This window comes from Capsicum annuum, chromosome 8 (genome assembly GCF_002878395.1).
Source record: "Capsicum annuum cultivar UCD-10X-F1 chromosome 8, UCD10Xv1.1, whole genome shotgun sequence".
NCBI classification, from domain to species: domain Eukaryota; kingdom Viridiplantae; phylum Streptophyta; class Magnoliopsida; order Solanales; family Solanaceae; genus Capsicum; species Capsicum annuum.
In genome coordinates, this window is record NC_061118.1 from 165532625 (window position 1) to 165546866 (window position 14242).

Consider the following 14242-nt stretch of genomic DNA (forward strand, 5'->3'; position numbering starts at 1 on the left):
GTCTTAAATAACTCATAATAACTTATTAGAGGTGATACAATAAAATTACTATAAAAAATAATTGTGAAAAAAATTTAAGTGGGCCTCATATAAGATGTCAAGTTGATTTAAAACATCAATAATTAATTTATCTTTTTTTTGTTTATTTTATTTTTTATTAAATATTTTTTTTAATATTTAGATGACTCATAATAATTAATTAGGGATACAACAACAACAACATACCTAATGTAATAATTAATTAGGGATAAAATAGTAAAATTACAGTTGAAACAACTGAAGCAAACATGTTATAAATGTTTATTTTACTTCTTTTTATCAAATATCATTAATTTTTTAATACGTAAATGACATATAATAATTAATTAGGAAATAACTTATTAGAAGTGGTATAACAAAATTAATATAAAAAATAGTTGTGAAAAAAATTTAGACAGGCCTTACATAAGTTGTCAAGTTAATTTAAAACTTCAATAGTTTGTTTATCATTTTTTTGTTTATTTTATTTTTTATTAAATATTTTTAATTTTTTTAATACTTAAATGACTTATAGTAATTAATTAGGGATGAAATAATAAAATTACGATTGAAACAATTGAAACAGACATGTCATAAATATATATTTTATTTTTTGTTAAATATTATTAATTTTTAATACTTAAATGACATATAATAATTAATTAGGAGTGATATAGTAAAATCATGGATTAATATTTAAATGACCTATAGTAATTAATTAGGAATAAAATAATAAAATTATGGTTGAAGCAAACATATCATAAATGTCTATTTATATTTTTTAAAAATATTATTAATTTTTTAATACATAAATAATATATAAATAATAATTAATAAAAAATAATATAATAAAATTACGGACCGGCTCCTGTAACCCTTCATATCTATATCTTTCGGTCTACATGATACCACCAGGCGTGACTTGACATTACTTGGGAAAAAATTCACCAACCACTGTATCCAGTCTAAAATATTAAAAAATACATGTCACAAAAGTCAGGAATAGCGTTAAAAGCCGCCACCTCCTTTTTCTCTATTCAATTAATTTGATCGGTATTGACTTAAAAATTAATTTTACAAATTTTTAAATTTTATAATCTTAAATAAAAAATATGTAAAACAAATTAAAATATCTTTAACTTTATGTTCTAAAACATATGACGTCAAAAATTAAGATGAAAGAGGTTGCCGAATAAAGAGAGATGTTTTTGTTTTGAAATGAACTAAAAATAAATAAATAAATTGAAATAGAGAAAGTAATATTTTAAACCAAAATTTCAGAATGATATTATATAATTAAGATTAATGTAAAAGCAAATTTTTTTTAGCAACTTTTCAATTTTAATTTTCTACGTAACAAGATTCAAAAATATTAATTATTTTCTCAAACTTCATATAGATAAATATTAGTCACAATAATATCTATAATTTATATAGATCGTAAAGTTTATAAAATTTAATTTAATTTTTAAATTTGTGTCTGATTAAATATTGTCACAAAAATTAAAGCAGATGAGCAATTAATGAAAATAAATAAAATAACAAGCTAAGAGCCGCCACTAAAAATTAAACATTACCTGTCGGCGTACTCCACTGTATTTTATTTCATGGATAAGACAGGAATCACCCTCCTTACCTATATATACCTTTTACATTACCACCTTGCATCCCATCACCAAAATGAGGCTTAGTGAATTCTCAGTTTTCTCATTACTCTTTGCTGTCCTATTGTTGGCTGTCTCGGCAGAACAATGTGGTTCTCAGGCAGGAGGTGCACTTTGTGCCCAGGGATTATGTTGTAGCAAATTTGGTTGGTGTGGCAACACCAATGACTATTGTGGTGCTGGAAATTGCCAGAGCCAGTGTCCCGGCGATTCCGGTCCTACTGGAGACCTCGGCAGCATCATTTCAAATTCCATGTTTGATGAGATGCTTAAGCATCGCAACGATAATGCTTGTCAAGGAAAGAACAATTTCTACAGTTACAATGCTTTCATCACTGCTGCAAAGTCTTTTCCTGGCTTTGGCACCACTGGTGATACCGCTGTCCGAAAAAGGGAAATTGCTGCTTTCTTTGCCCAAACCTCCCATGAAACTACTGGTACGTGGGTTAGAATTTAGTGGATTCAACTATCAGATCATTGAGCCATATATAATAATTTCATAATAATGTTACGAAGCAATAATGTCATGTCAATTGATATCTTAAATCATGTACTCCTTGATAGGAGGATGGCCTACAGCACCAGATGGACCATACGCATGGGGTTACTGCTTCCTTAGAGAACAAGGTAGTCCGGGCGACTACTGTTCACCAAGTGGCCAATGGCCTTGTGCGCCTGGTAGAAAATATTTCGGACGAGGCCCCATCCAAATTTCATAGTAATCTCCTATACATTCACATTCATTTTCAAATTATATAGTCATGGAGCTCGACAAAAGTTTCTTTCTTGTGCAGACAGATTATTTGTTACGATAAGTTAAAATACACTAACAGTATTAAAAAAAAAATTATAGTTAAATACCGAATTCTAACAGTATTATCATTACACATACATGTTAAATTCTAAATCCTACAGGGGAGAACTCTTATCCATTGTTTTAAAAGGCAGTTTCGGGGGTCGCCTCGGAGCTCGTCCCAGGGCAAGGCATTGACAAAACGCCTTAGAGGCATAGGAGTAGGGCTTAGTCCAGTGAGGCTTACGCCTTAAGCGCCCGATTGTACGTCCTAATCACGCTAAATGCCCAACACTTCGGGTTTAAATAACAAGTCATTGTATTGCATATTTACTATTTGAAAGCACCATGATGGTAAATATCATTTGGCATTTCTTTTTAAAATACTTAATTAGCCAAATTTTTACATCTTCACTTATCATTGGTCTTCATATTATTGTCATACGTCTAAAAATTATTATATTTAATCATATGTCATAGATCTCAAAATAATCGTTATTTAAAATGGTAACTATCACGAAATATTAAATCCTCATTCTAATCTAGGTAGTCATCCACTTCAAATCGAATAGTAAGTAAATTATTGTGTTTTATTATCTCAAAGTTACCACGAGGGTACTAATAAAGTTTATTGCTTATTTTGTTTTAGGAATGAAAATAGCAAAGTACTTTGTAATATATTTTACAAAAATGTAATTCTTTTATTATTTGCAAGTTGAGATGTTAGAGTTGATTTGCATGTCATAGTTGCTATTATAACATTTCTTTATTTATACTTGTAAAATTATATTAGAAGTTTTATTTTTTATTAATTTGTTTAATCATGTTTCTAATTGTTCATAATCTTTGCTTCATAACCTTATTTTACTGTATTATAAATTAAAATTTTAAAAATCAATGAGGCTCCGTCGCCTCGCCCCTGGTAACTAAAACGTCCCGCCTTTTAAAACACTGCTCTTACCACACTGCCACACTGTTAAGTGTCCTGATTTTTGACAGATTAACAGAAAGGAAAAATCTTCTTGTCCTACTTTTTAATGTGAAGAATTGTATGGTTTCTTTACGTGTATTTGACATTATAACAGCAACTACAACTATGGGCCATGTGGAAGAGCCATCGGAGTTGACCTCTTAAACAATCCTGATTTAGTTGCCACGGACTCAGTCATCTCATTCAAATCAGCCATTTGGTTTTGGATGACCCCTCAATCACCAAAGCCTTCTTGCCACGATGTCATAACCGGAAGATGGCAACCATCCAGTGCTGACCGAGCAGCCAATCGCCTCCCTGGATTCGGTGTCATCACAAATATCATCAATGGTGGTCTAGAATGTGGTCATGGAAATGACAACAGGGTACAGGACCGGATTGGGTTTTACAGGAGGTATTGCGGAATTCTTGGAGTTAGCCCTGGCGACAATCTTGATTGCGGCAATCAGAGGTCTTTTGGAAACGGACTCTTGGTTGATATTATGTAACAACTTCCTCACCTATTTTGTTGTGTTCTCTTGCAATGCAGGGGACAGCTATAAATATACTTATGTATTGTGATTTCTGTGAATTGTATTCTAATCTGATGGAACCACGTCTTTTATAATAAACAAAGAGTTTTGTCCACGACAGTGGATGGCTCTTCTGCTATACTAGCGAGGGATGTTAATGAACATTATGAAGCTGGTTAACCGATTAAGCCATTTCAAAGCATTTTACTTATAATTTAACCTTATTATAATAGGTTAGTAACATTTTCTAAAGATTATCAAGCGATTGCTTTAGTGTATTCAATTGTCTGTTTTCAATGAATATTATTAGATAGAGTCGCCGGTCGCTATCTATTTAGGGGTCGTTTGGTTTGAAAATGGTTATTCGAGATAACTAAGGGGAAAATGGTGGGATAACTAAAACCGGTTGGATTAATCCCTCCAACCAAACAAAGAAAAATGTGTCGTTTTATTTTATTCCGGAATAACCATTTTCAAATCAAACGACCAGTAATCTGATTGTACAAATATAATATACATTGTTAATTCATACCACAACCTCCTCCTTTGTTTTATAATGGTGTTTGTGAGTAGAGAACTTTGAATTGAAAATTGGCGGCATGTGGGTGCTACAACAGTAGCTAGAAGGTGGAGGTACAATGGTCTTTGAAGGGAGAAATGACGATGTATTGGGTTGATTTAGGTGTACGACAACTTTAATTTATGACAAATGAAGAGGCTATTTATTCCATCATGTCAATTATCGTGTGCATTTCATATGTTAATGAATATCTTGAGCCGGGGTCTGTCGAAGACAGCCTCTCTACCTTAGTGTATGAATTGCGTATAATCTACCCTCCCTAGACCTCACTATGTGGGAATATAGTGGGTTTGTTGTTGTATTTCAAATGTTAATGAATAATATATAATTGACTAAAAGATATCAAAAGAATATGCCAAATCAAGTTAGTTTTTTTCTTTCTTCAGATCAAGTGAGATTTTTTTTCGGCTCCCAATTTTGTAATTACAGCCATTTAATCAAGAGAAATACATAAAGTCCCTCGATATTGTCCGATTTTTTCAAAAAGATATTTAAACTATACTTTCAACTTATTACCCCATAAAACAATTTAAAAGTGATATAAATATCCATATTTCAGCCAACTTAAGTCACGCACCAATAAATGCTTGCCACGTGGTACACTTATTTAATATCCTAATATTTATTATAACTTTAATTTTTAATTTTATTTATTTATACTTCTTTTCCTTTATCTTTTCTCCTCCTCCTTCTTCTTCTTCATCAATCCCCATTATTTCTTCTTCAACCTTGTCCATGGTTACCTTTGGCATAGCTATCATTACCATTGTTATATAACTTTACCTCCATTTTTCCTATCATCTAATCATTCTCAAATGAAAATTTAAATCAAAAAAATCAAAATCTCCATAAAAGTAACTATAAAGTTTGACCACTTATTAACCGAAAATAATTAATCAAAATGCTCTAATAAATGTGCTCAATACATAAGAAAACACACAGTAATTATATATTAGAGAAGAAATTTATCGAACAAAGAAGCAACAAAGAAGAACGAAAAAAAATATAAAGAGAGAAGCAAGAAGAACTTTATGGATCTTCTCAAGGAAGAAGATGAAAATTTGCGGAGATAAAGTTCTTCACTTCCACTATGTGTCTAATTCTCAAGGAAGAATAGAAATAAATTTGTACAAAAAGCTTCTGTTAATATTGAATAGATAATCGATGATAGAGAGGATTGAAGAGAAAAAGAGTTATGGTGATGATGATGATGATGATGATGTTTTTGTTGCTATAATTGATGTTGTTGTTGAGTTATGGCGATGGAGAAGAAATATTTTTAAAATTTTTTGGCAAATAAATTACATATGGCAGCTTTTAATTGGTAATTTAAGTCAACTTTTGACCCTTCACGCGCCTGTTGTGCGTGTCTACATGCAGAAGCAAAATATATGTCAAAATGGTGTATTTACAACGATTTAAACAAGATTCGTGAGGTAATGGGTCGAAAGTATAATTTAGGTGTCTTTTTTAAAAAGTCGGATAATATCAGGGTAGAACTTTATGTATTTTCTCTTTAATCATAAGATGTGGGAAGATACATGTATGTCAATGCAGTCGCCATCAGTCAACCATTTGTCCACAAACATTGTTTTTTCCCTTCAAAAGGTCCTACTTCCAAATCAAATTAATGTAACAAGGGCTTCGAGCTAAAAGCGACAAAAAAAATTGAAAATGAGGTGTAAGTGACTCAAGTCTTAATAATTGAGTGCAAACGACAATTACTTTATTATGAATTAAGAAAGTTGAAAAATTTAAAAATAATCCACAAGTTTTAAAATTTACACTTTGATCCAAGTGTTTGTTAATATAACAAGAAACGGAGGAAAAAAAGTGTGTTTCTCTCTCTTCTCATCTGTTGTTGTTTTCTCTCTCTTCTCTATTTTTATTGCTACTTGACCAATTTTTTAGATGAAATTTTGTTTCGTACGTCACTTTCCACTTTGACATTACTTCATAGGTGACTTTGAGAAGTAAAATTATGATTTTTAGATGACACTGCTACTGTTGTTTTTTTAATAATGGATAGAACCCGCTCATGAATACAACGTAAGAGCCCACAATTTAAACAGATCACTCAATCTGTTGCAACAGATAAATATTCTGTTACAACAGAAGAGTCATATGTTGGATTCATATTTATGGTCTGCAGATTTTTAATAAAGTGTAAAAAGTTTAAATCATTTCTTAAAGATCATTCATTCTTTAATATAATAATGTAAACATAACATATATTTTATTGTAATTTGTAAGCACATATATATTTGGCCACCAGAAACTTCAAGTAATTAATGAATCATCACTTTTGCGTTTATTATACAGTATCTCTTTTTCTTGCTGCTAGAGGCTAAGAGAGACGTATCATTTTTTTAATTTTTTTTTATATTTAAAATCTTTCTTCGTTCTTAAAGTTAAATCTTAAGAAAATCTTTAATTACTTACTTAAAACTTTTAAAAATTTGACACTTCTTGTATTTTTTCTTATTCTAATGTTTTTATATTTATTTCTAGATTTTTCAAATCTTCTTAAAATCTGCTAGATTTTTCACTTCTTGTGATAAGGTTTGTGTACCCCTACCCTCCTCATACCTCACTTAGGGAATTTCACTGGGGCGGAGGGGATCAATCAAACACCCCCTTAATATTGAGCAACAATCATTCTCCCCCCTTTTCACCATGTAATGCTTATTTTACTCTTAATATTTTTAATCTTCTGTTTATATAATATTTTTATGTTATATATATATTTATCTTTTATAACTGATGTATTTATCATTTTTATTTAAATTCATTTACATTATTAGTAAATTCTTTTATAAATTAATTACAAAATCTAATGGTATTTTTTACATTCAAAATTTTTATATTATAGGTATTAAGTATGTATGTGTATATATATAATTATGTATATAGATGCATATTTTGATTCACTCTTATTTTTTAATATCTATATAGATAAACGAGTTTTAGTTGTCAATATGAATTATTTTGTAAATTGTAATTTAAAATTAATTAACAATAATCATTTGATTTGTAATAAATCTAGATCTACAACAACACCATACCCAGTGAAATTCCCTAAGTGAGGTATGTGGAGGGTAGGGGTACGCAAACCTTACCACTACCGTGGGGAGGTAGAGAAGTTGTTTTCGAAGGAACCTCGACTATTAATTAATTTGTATTACCTGCATTGAAATATATTTATAAAAATATAACTACCTATTATTTTCACGTATAAATAGATATTAGAATTTTTATTTTTAATAAAATTAATTTTTATTATTTTGCTCATTTATTTCGTTATAGAATGACATTAACTTATATACTCAATTAATATTTCTCACTTTTATATTTTCATCTAAAAAATAACCTTTAGCTTTGATAGAAAATATGTTATATAGATTAAAAAATAAAAATTGTGTTTATATAAAAAAAAAAATTATTCAAATGTTGATATAAATACAAGGGTAAAGAAGGCATTTTGAAAATCAAATAAGAAAAAGGAAGGAGAATGATTATTGTTCAAAGTTGAGGGGGGTGTTTGATTTTTACAATAAATTTCGGGAGTGCAAATGATTTTAACCCTATTTTACCATATAAAACTATACATTAATTAATATATGGATAAGGACTTTTGGAATTGAGGTGTAGTAATTGATGTATAAATTTAATGATAATTTTTTATGAATGGCACAACAACAGCATATTCAATGTAAAGTGGAGTCGGAAGAAAATAAAGAGTACATAAATTTTATTCCTACATCAACCGTATAGAGAGTTTATTTCTCATAGATTCTCAGTTCTAAACTGTACGACCAATTATCTGACTGACCTTCTATCCTAATCAGTGTCCTTCACAATTTTTTATTTAAGTTAAATCTACATCATATCCACTCTATATACTACGTAGTCAATCCAGCTATCGCTTTATAGAACTCGACTTTAAAGTTTAACAATACCTTAAATAGAATAAATACAAGTGTCCATAAATAAAGACTCACATCATCCTAAGTGAATTGAGTTAATGGGAATTATATTAACGTCGTACTATTGAAAAATAATTAATATAACAGTAGCCTAAAAGAACGCTATGTTTAAAATTGTATTGGTGGTAATGATATTGTTAGTTCAAAAAAAATATATATGTAATGTTACAATAATGTTTGATATTTACTTCATGAAGATAATATTTAGAACCTGTTAGACCCTAAAAAAAAGTTACATGTTTTTTTGTAAAAAAAATTCACTTTATTTGAAACTCACTGTTAGACGATAAAAAATTCAAATACAAAATTAGAAAGATCAAACTAAATTAATAATAAAATTAATTAGTAAAAAATATTAATTAAAACCTAAACCTATTTTTTCTGTTTGTAACCCACGGTAATTTGGGTGATTATTTAGTCTTAAATCTAAAAGAATTTCAGATCCTAACCTAAATTGGATACTTAATCTAAATTAAGAAAAGACAAGGTTAGTAATATTAATTGATATAAAGAAATTCTAGTTACTATTATGGAATAACTAAAGAATAAATAGTAGAAAAAATAGAGAGAGTAATTCTTATTTCTCTTAAGTAATTCTTGATGTGGTGAATTACAATGGAGCAAAACTTCTTTATTTATAGGGGAAAACTAACCTTGGGGTTTGTAACTTTTCCATAAATAGACATACACAATATATGGTAAAGTAGGTATTCATATATATGGTAAAGTGGACATTCACTATATATAATACATTTATAACACTCCCCCTTAGATGTCTAATTGATAGATAACGTGTCTCGTTAAAACCTTACTAGAAAAAATCCAGTGAAAAAAAAATCCAGTAAAGGAAAAAGAGTACACATCTATAACAATACGTATATAGTCTGCCTCATTAAAAACCTTATAAGGAAAACCCAGTGGGACAAAACTCCGTAAGGGAAAAAGAGTACAACGCGTATTAACTCACTCTAATGAGATCATCCTTGAACCTTTGCATCTCGATCTTGTGCACCATCTTTTTAAAAGTTGCAATTGGAGGAGACTTGGTGAATAATCAGTCACATTATCACTTGAACGAATCTGTTGCACGTTAATATCACCATTCTTTTGTAGCTCATGTATGTAAAAAAAACTTTGATGAAATGTGTTTCACTCTATCTCCTTTTATGAATCCTCCATTAAGATGTGCTATTCATGCTGCATTATTTCTGTATAAAATTGTGGGTACATTGTCATATTTTAAACCATATTTTTCTCGAATGAGATATATCATGGACCTCAACCATACACATTCTCGGCTTGCTTCATGAATAGCTATTATCTCAGCATGATTCGATGAAGTGACTACGATAGACTGCTTTGTATATCTCCAAGATATGGCAGTACCACCACATATGAACACATAGCCTATTTGAGACCGAGCCTTATGCGGATTAGATAAGTACCCAACATCAGCATGACCAATATGATCGGGACTGCAATCTTTAGAATAAAACAAGCTCATGTGTTTTATCCTATTTTGATGTCTCATAGTAGGAGCAGAAATATATCTTGCTAACAAATTGACTGAAAAGGCTATATCAGGCTTGTTGTATTTGCAAGATACATGAGTGCACCACTTGTACTAAGATATGGTACTTCATAACTAATCTAATTCAGTATATTTCTCAGTCCAGTAAATAATCTCAAGCTCAACCCGGCAAAATGTGTATTTGGAGTTCCGTCTGAAAAGCTGTTGGGGTTTGTAGTCAGCCGTCGGGGGATTGAATTGGATCCCTCGAAAATCAAAGCCATTCAGGATTTGCCCCCGCCCAAGAATAGGACAGAGGTGATGAGTTTGCTTGGTAGACTGAACTACATTAGCAGGTTTATTGCTCAACTCACAACCACTTGTGAACCCATATTCAAGTTGCTGAAAAAGAGTGTTGTGGTAGAATGGACTGAAGAATGTCAGGAAGCGTTTGACAGAATCAAAAGATATTTGTCAAATCCGCCCGTACTGGTACCACCGAAGTCTGGTAGATCTTTGATCTTATATTTATCAGTCATGGACAATTCTTTTGGTTGTGTCCTGGGTCAACATGATGTCACAGGCAAAAAGGAGCAGGCTATTTATTATCTTAGCAAGAAGTTCACCGCATATGAGGCTAGGTATACTCTTCTTGAAAGGACGTGTTGTGCCTTAACTTGGGTAGCACAGAAGTTGAAGCATTATATCTCATCCTATACTACTTATCTCATCTCCCGCATGGATCTTTTAAAGTATATCTTTCAGAAGCCTATGCCGACAGGTCGATTGGCAAAGTGGCAAATATTGCTTACCAAGTTCGACATTGTATATGTGACTTGAACTGCCATGAAAGCCCAAGCCTTGGCAGATCATCTTGCTGAGAATCCCATTGATGAAGAGTACGAGCCATTAAAGACATATTTTCCTGAGGAAGAAGTGTCGTGTGTCGATGAATTCGTTATAGATGCTGATCCAGGTTGGAAGTTATTCTTCGATGGAGCTGTCAATATGAAAGGAGTCGGAATAGGTACGGTTCTTATCTCTGAATCGGGATAACATTTCCCAATAACAGCACAACTTTGATTTTACTGTACTAACAACATGGCAGAGTATGAAGCTTGCATTCTTGGTTTGAGGTTAGCTACTGATATGGGAGTCCAGGAATTATTGGTGTTGGGGGATTCGGATTTGCTCATCCATCAAGTTCAAGAAGATTGGGAGACGCGAGATTTAAAGCTCATCCCGTATCGACAATGCTTACAGGAGTTATGTCAACGGTTTGTGTTAGTAAAATTTAGGCATATTCCAAGGATTCATAATAAAATTGCTGATGCTTTAGCCACTCTGTCTTCAATGCTCCAACACCCTGATAAAGCCTACATCGATCCTGTGCATATACAGAGTCGTGATCAGCATGCTTACTGTAATACGATTGAAGAAGAGCTCGATGGAGAACCCTGGTTCTTAGATATCAAGCGATACATTCAGTCAGGAGAATACCCAACATATGTCACCAACGATCAAAAGAGGTCTATTAGGTGTTTGGCTAGTGGATTTTTCTTAAGTGGAGGGATCTTATATAAGAGAACCCCAGATCTGGGACTTTTGAGATGTGTAGATGCAAGAGAAACCTCGACAATCATGGTTGAAATATACTCTGGAGTATGCAAGTCGCATATGAACGGTCATATCTTGTCAAAGAAGATTCTTCGAGCAGGTTATTACTGGCTTACTATGGAGAGGGATTTTATTCGATATGTTCGAAAGTGTCATCAATGTCAGGTACACAGTGATCTGATACATTCTCCTCCTGCTGAGTTACATGCGATGGCCGCTTCATGGCCGTTTGTGACTTGGGGAATGGATGTGATTGGACCAATTGAGCCGAAGGCATCAAATGGACATAGATTCATTTTGGTAGACATTGATTACTTCACAAAGTGGGTGGAAGCAGTAACTTTCAAGTCAGTGACGAAGAAGGCTGTGGTAGATTTTGTTCATGCCAACATTATTTGTAGGTTTGGAATTCCTAAGATGATCATTACAGACAATGCTGCCAATCTCAATAGTCATTTGATGCAAGAAGTGTGTCAACAGTTTAAGATTGCACATCGAAATTCTACTCCATATCGCCCAAAGGCCAATGGTGCTGTAGAAGCTGCCAATAAGAATATAAAAAAGATACTGTGAAAAATGGTACAAGGGTCTAGACAGTGGCATGAAAAATTGTCGTTTGCATTTCTAGGTTATCTCACCACTGTTTGCACTTCAACAGGGGCAACTCCATATTTATTGGTGTATGGGATAGAAGCAGTCATCCCTGCAGAAGTTGAAATTCCCTCTCTTCGAGTCATTGTAGAAGTAGATATTGATGATGGCGAATGGGTAAAAACCTGACTGGAGCATTTGAGTTTGATTGAGGAAAAAAGGCTAACGTCTGTGTGTCATGGACAGTTGTATCAGAGGAGGATGGCTCGAGCGTATAACAAAAAGGTCCGTCCCAGGAATTTTAAAGTTGGTCAGTTGGTATTGAAATGTATCCGTCCTCACCAGGTTGAAGTGAAAGGCAAGTTCTCCCCCAACTGGCAAGGTCCCTACGTTGTGAAGAAAGTGTTGCCCAATGGAGCCTTATATTCGACAGATATTGAAGGCAAAATGGCAGAAATGGCTATCAATACTGATGCGGTCAAAAGATATTATGTATGATATTTTATCCTTTGTTGATTTTATTGTATGTTTAGTACTTGCATTTTTTAAGATTGATATGATGAAGGCATTTTATTCTTCTATTCAAACATTGTGTCATCCTTTGTTTACCTGTTTGAGCTTCGTTTTATTTTTTATTTCATATCCCTCTTTTGAAATTAAAATAGATTCAAAGATAAATTTCAAGAAAATAAGAATAAAAAAAAGAGTTCGAAAAAAATGAAAACAAAATCAAATCAAAACAAAGAACAAGCTTTTGGAACTATGTGCTACCTGATTCTGCTCTCTATGGAGTGAGATACGTAGGCTGCCATATTTTGGGCTCGGTCCAACCAAATAAAGATTTAAAATTCACCAGTCAACAAAAACTGGGGCATGAGTTAATGTGTTGTTTGAGTCGATTCCAAAAGTTGTAAGTTTCACCCCCAATTCAAGTGTCGTTTGAACCCCTTGCCATCCTTTTCTAACCTTATCCGAAGCCAAGTTACAACCAAAAAAAGTTCTTCAGATCAATTTTTGATAATGTTAAGGCTAAGCATGCAATGGATATGATGATACATTGTGAGGTACCACATGTCTCCCTCAGCATAAAAAATCAGGAAAGAAATACAAAATGAGAGAGTCTTATTGGTGAAAACCTCCATGGGCATCATAAGGCGATGGTGAGTTGAGAGAAATGAAAATGAAAGAGTCTTATTGGTGAAAAGCCTCGCAGGCACAATAAGGCGATGGTGAGTGGAGAGAAATAAAAATGAGAGAGTCTTATTGGTGAAAACCCTCACGGGTATCGTAAGGCGATGACGAGTTCAAGAGAAAAGTGAAAAGTGAAAAGAAAGAGATTTGTTGGCGAAAGTCTTTTAAGATGTCGTCAATTGAATGTGATGTATGAGTCCAATGGATTTGAAGAGGCGGCTCAGCGGCAAAGGCACGAACTCAACAACAAATGGGGAGTTTGGATAGGAAGATCAGACAGCTTAATCCCAAATGCATGTCATACTCATTGGAGTGGGTTACCGTATTCAGATAAGTTTTATTTTTTTTGAATATGGGACGTTGCCCTTTTCTTTCATTTACATATTCAAGCTTTTTGTCTTTTTACGTCATTTATCAAAATAAAAGTCACCATCATTTCTTTACATTTTAAGTCAAGTCTGTGTCAAAACAAGTGAGAAAGGATTTCAAAATTTACTATCAGTCTTTCCAATTATATGAGGAAAAGCTAAGGACCAGCACATGAAAGAAATATGATCGTAATTCAACGCGAAGCAAAGGAATTTTATCAACCGACAGGCTGTTGGATTCGTGGAAGCATTCAGATTTGGGAAAAGGGTGCACCTCAGAGGCATGGTAAAATGGAAACCCATCATTTGAGTCAGAACTCATTTCCCTCAATCTGGATCCAGGTCAATGATGCGGTAAGACAGAGCAAGTGTCAGCGATTTGGAACAAAGATGAAAGGAAGGAGTGCTGGGGCAGATACCT

At 32.6% G+C, this 14242-nt stretch overlaps 1 protein-coding gene across 1 annotated transcript; it reads left to right on the top strand.

Moving 5' to 3' along the window:
• The first annotated feature begins 1689 nt into the window (after positions 1-1689).
• LOC107840225 (basic 30 kDa endochitinase) lies at positions 1690-4077 on the top strand. The gene is given in 3 exon segments (NM_001324581.1): positions 1690-2119; positions 2247-2400; positions 3561-4077. Coding segments are annotated over 3 exon segments (969 nt in total). The 5' UTR covers positions 1690-1698; the 3' UTR covers positions 3955-4077.
• Positions 4078-14242: the final 10165 nt, after the last annotated feature.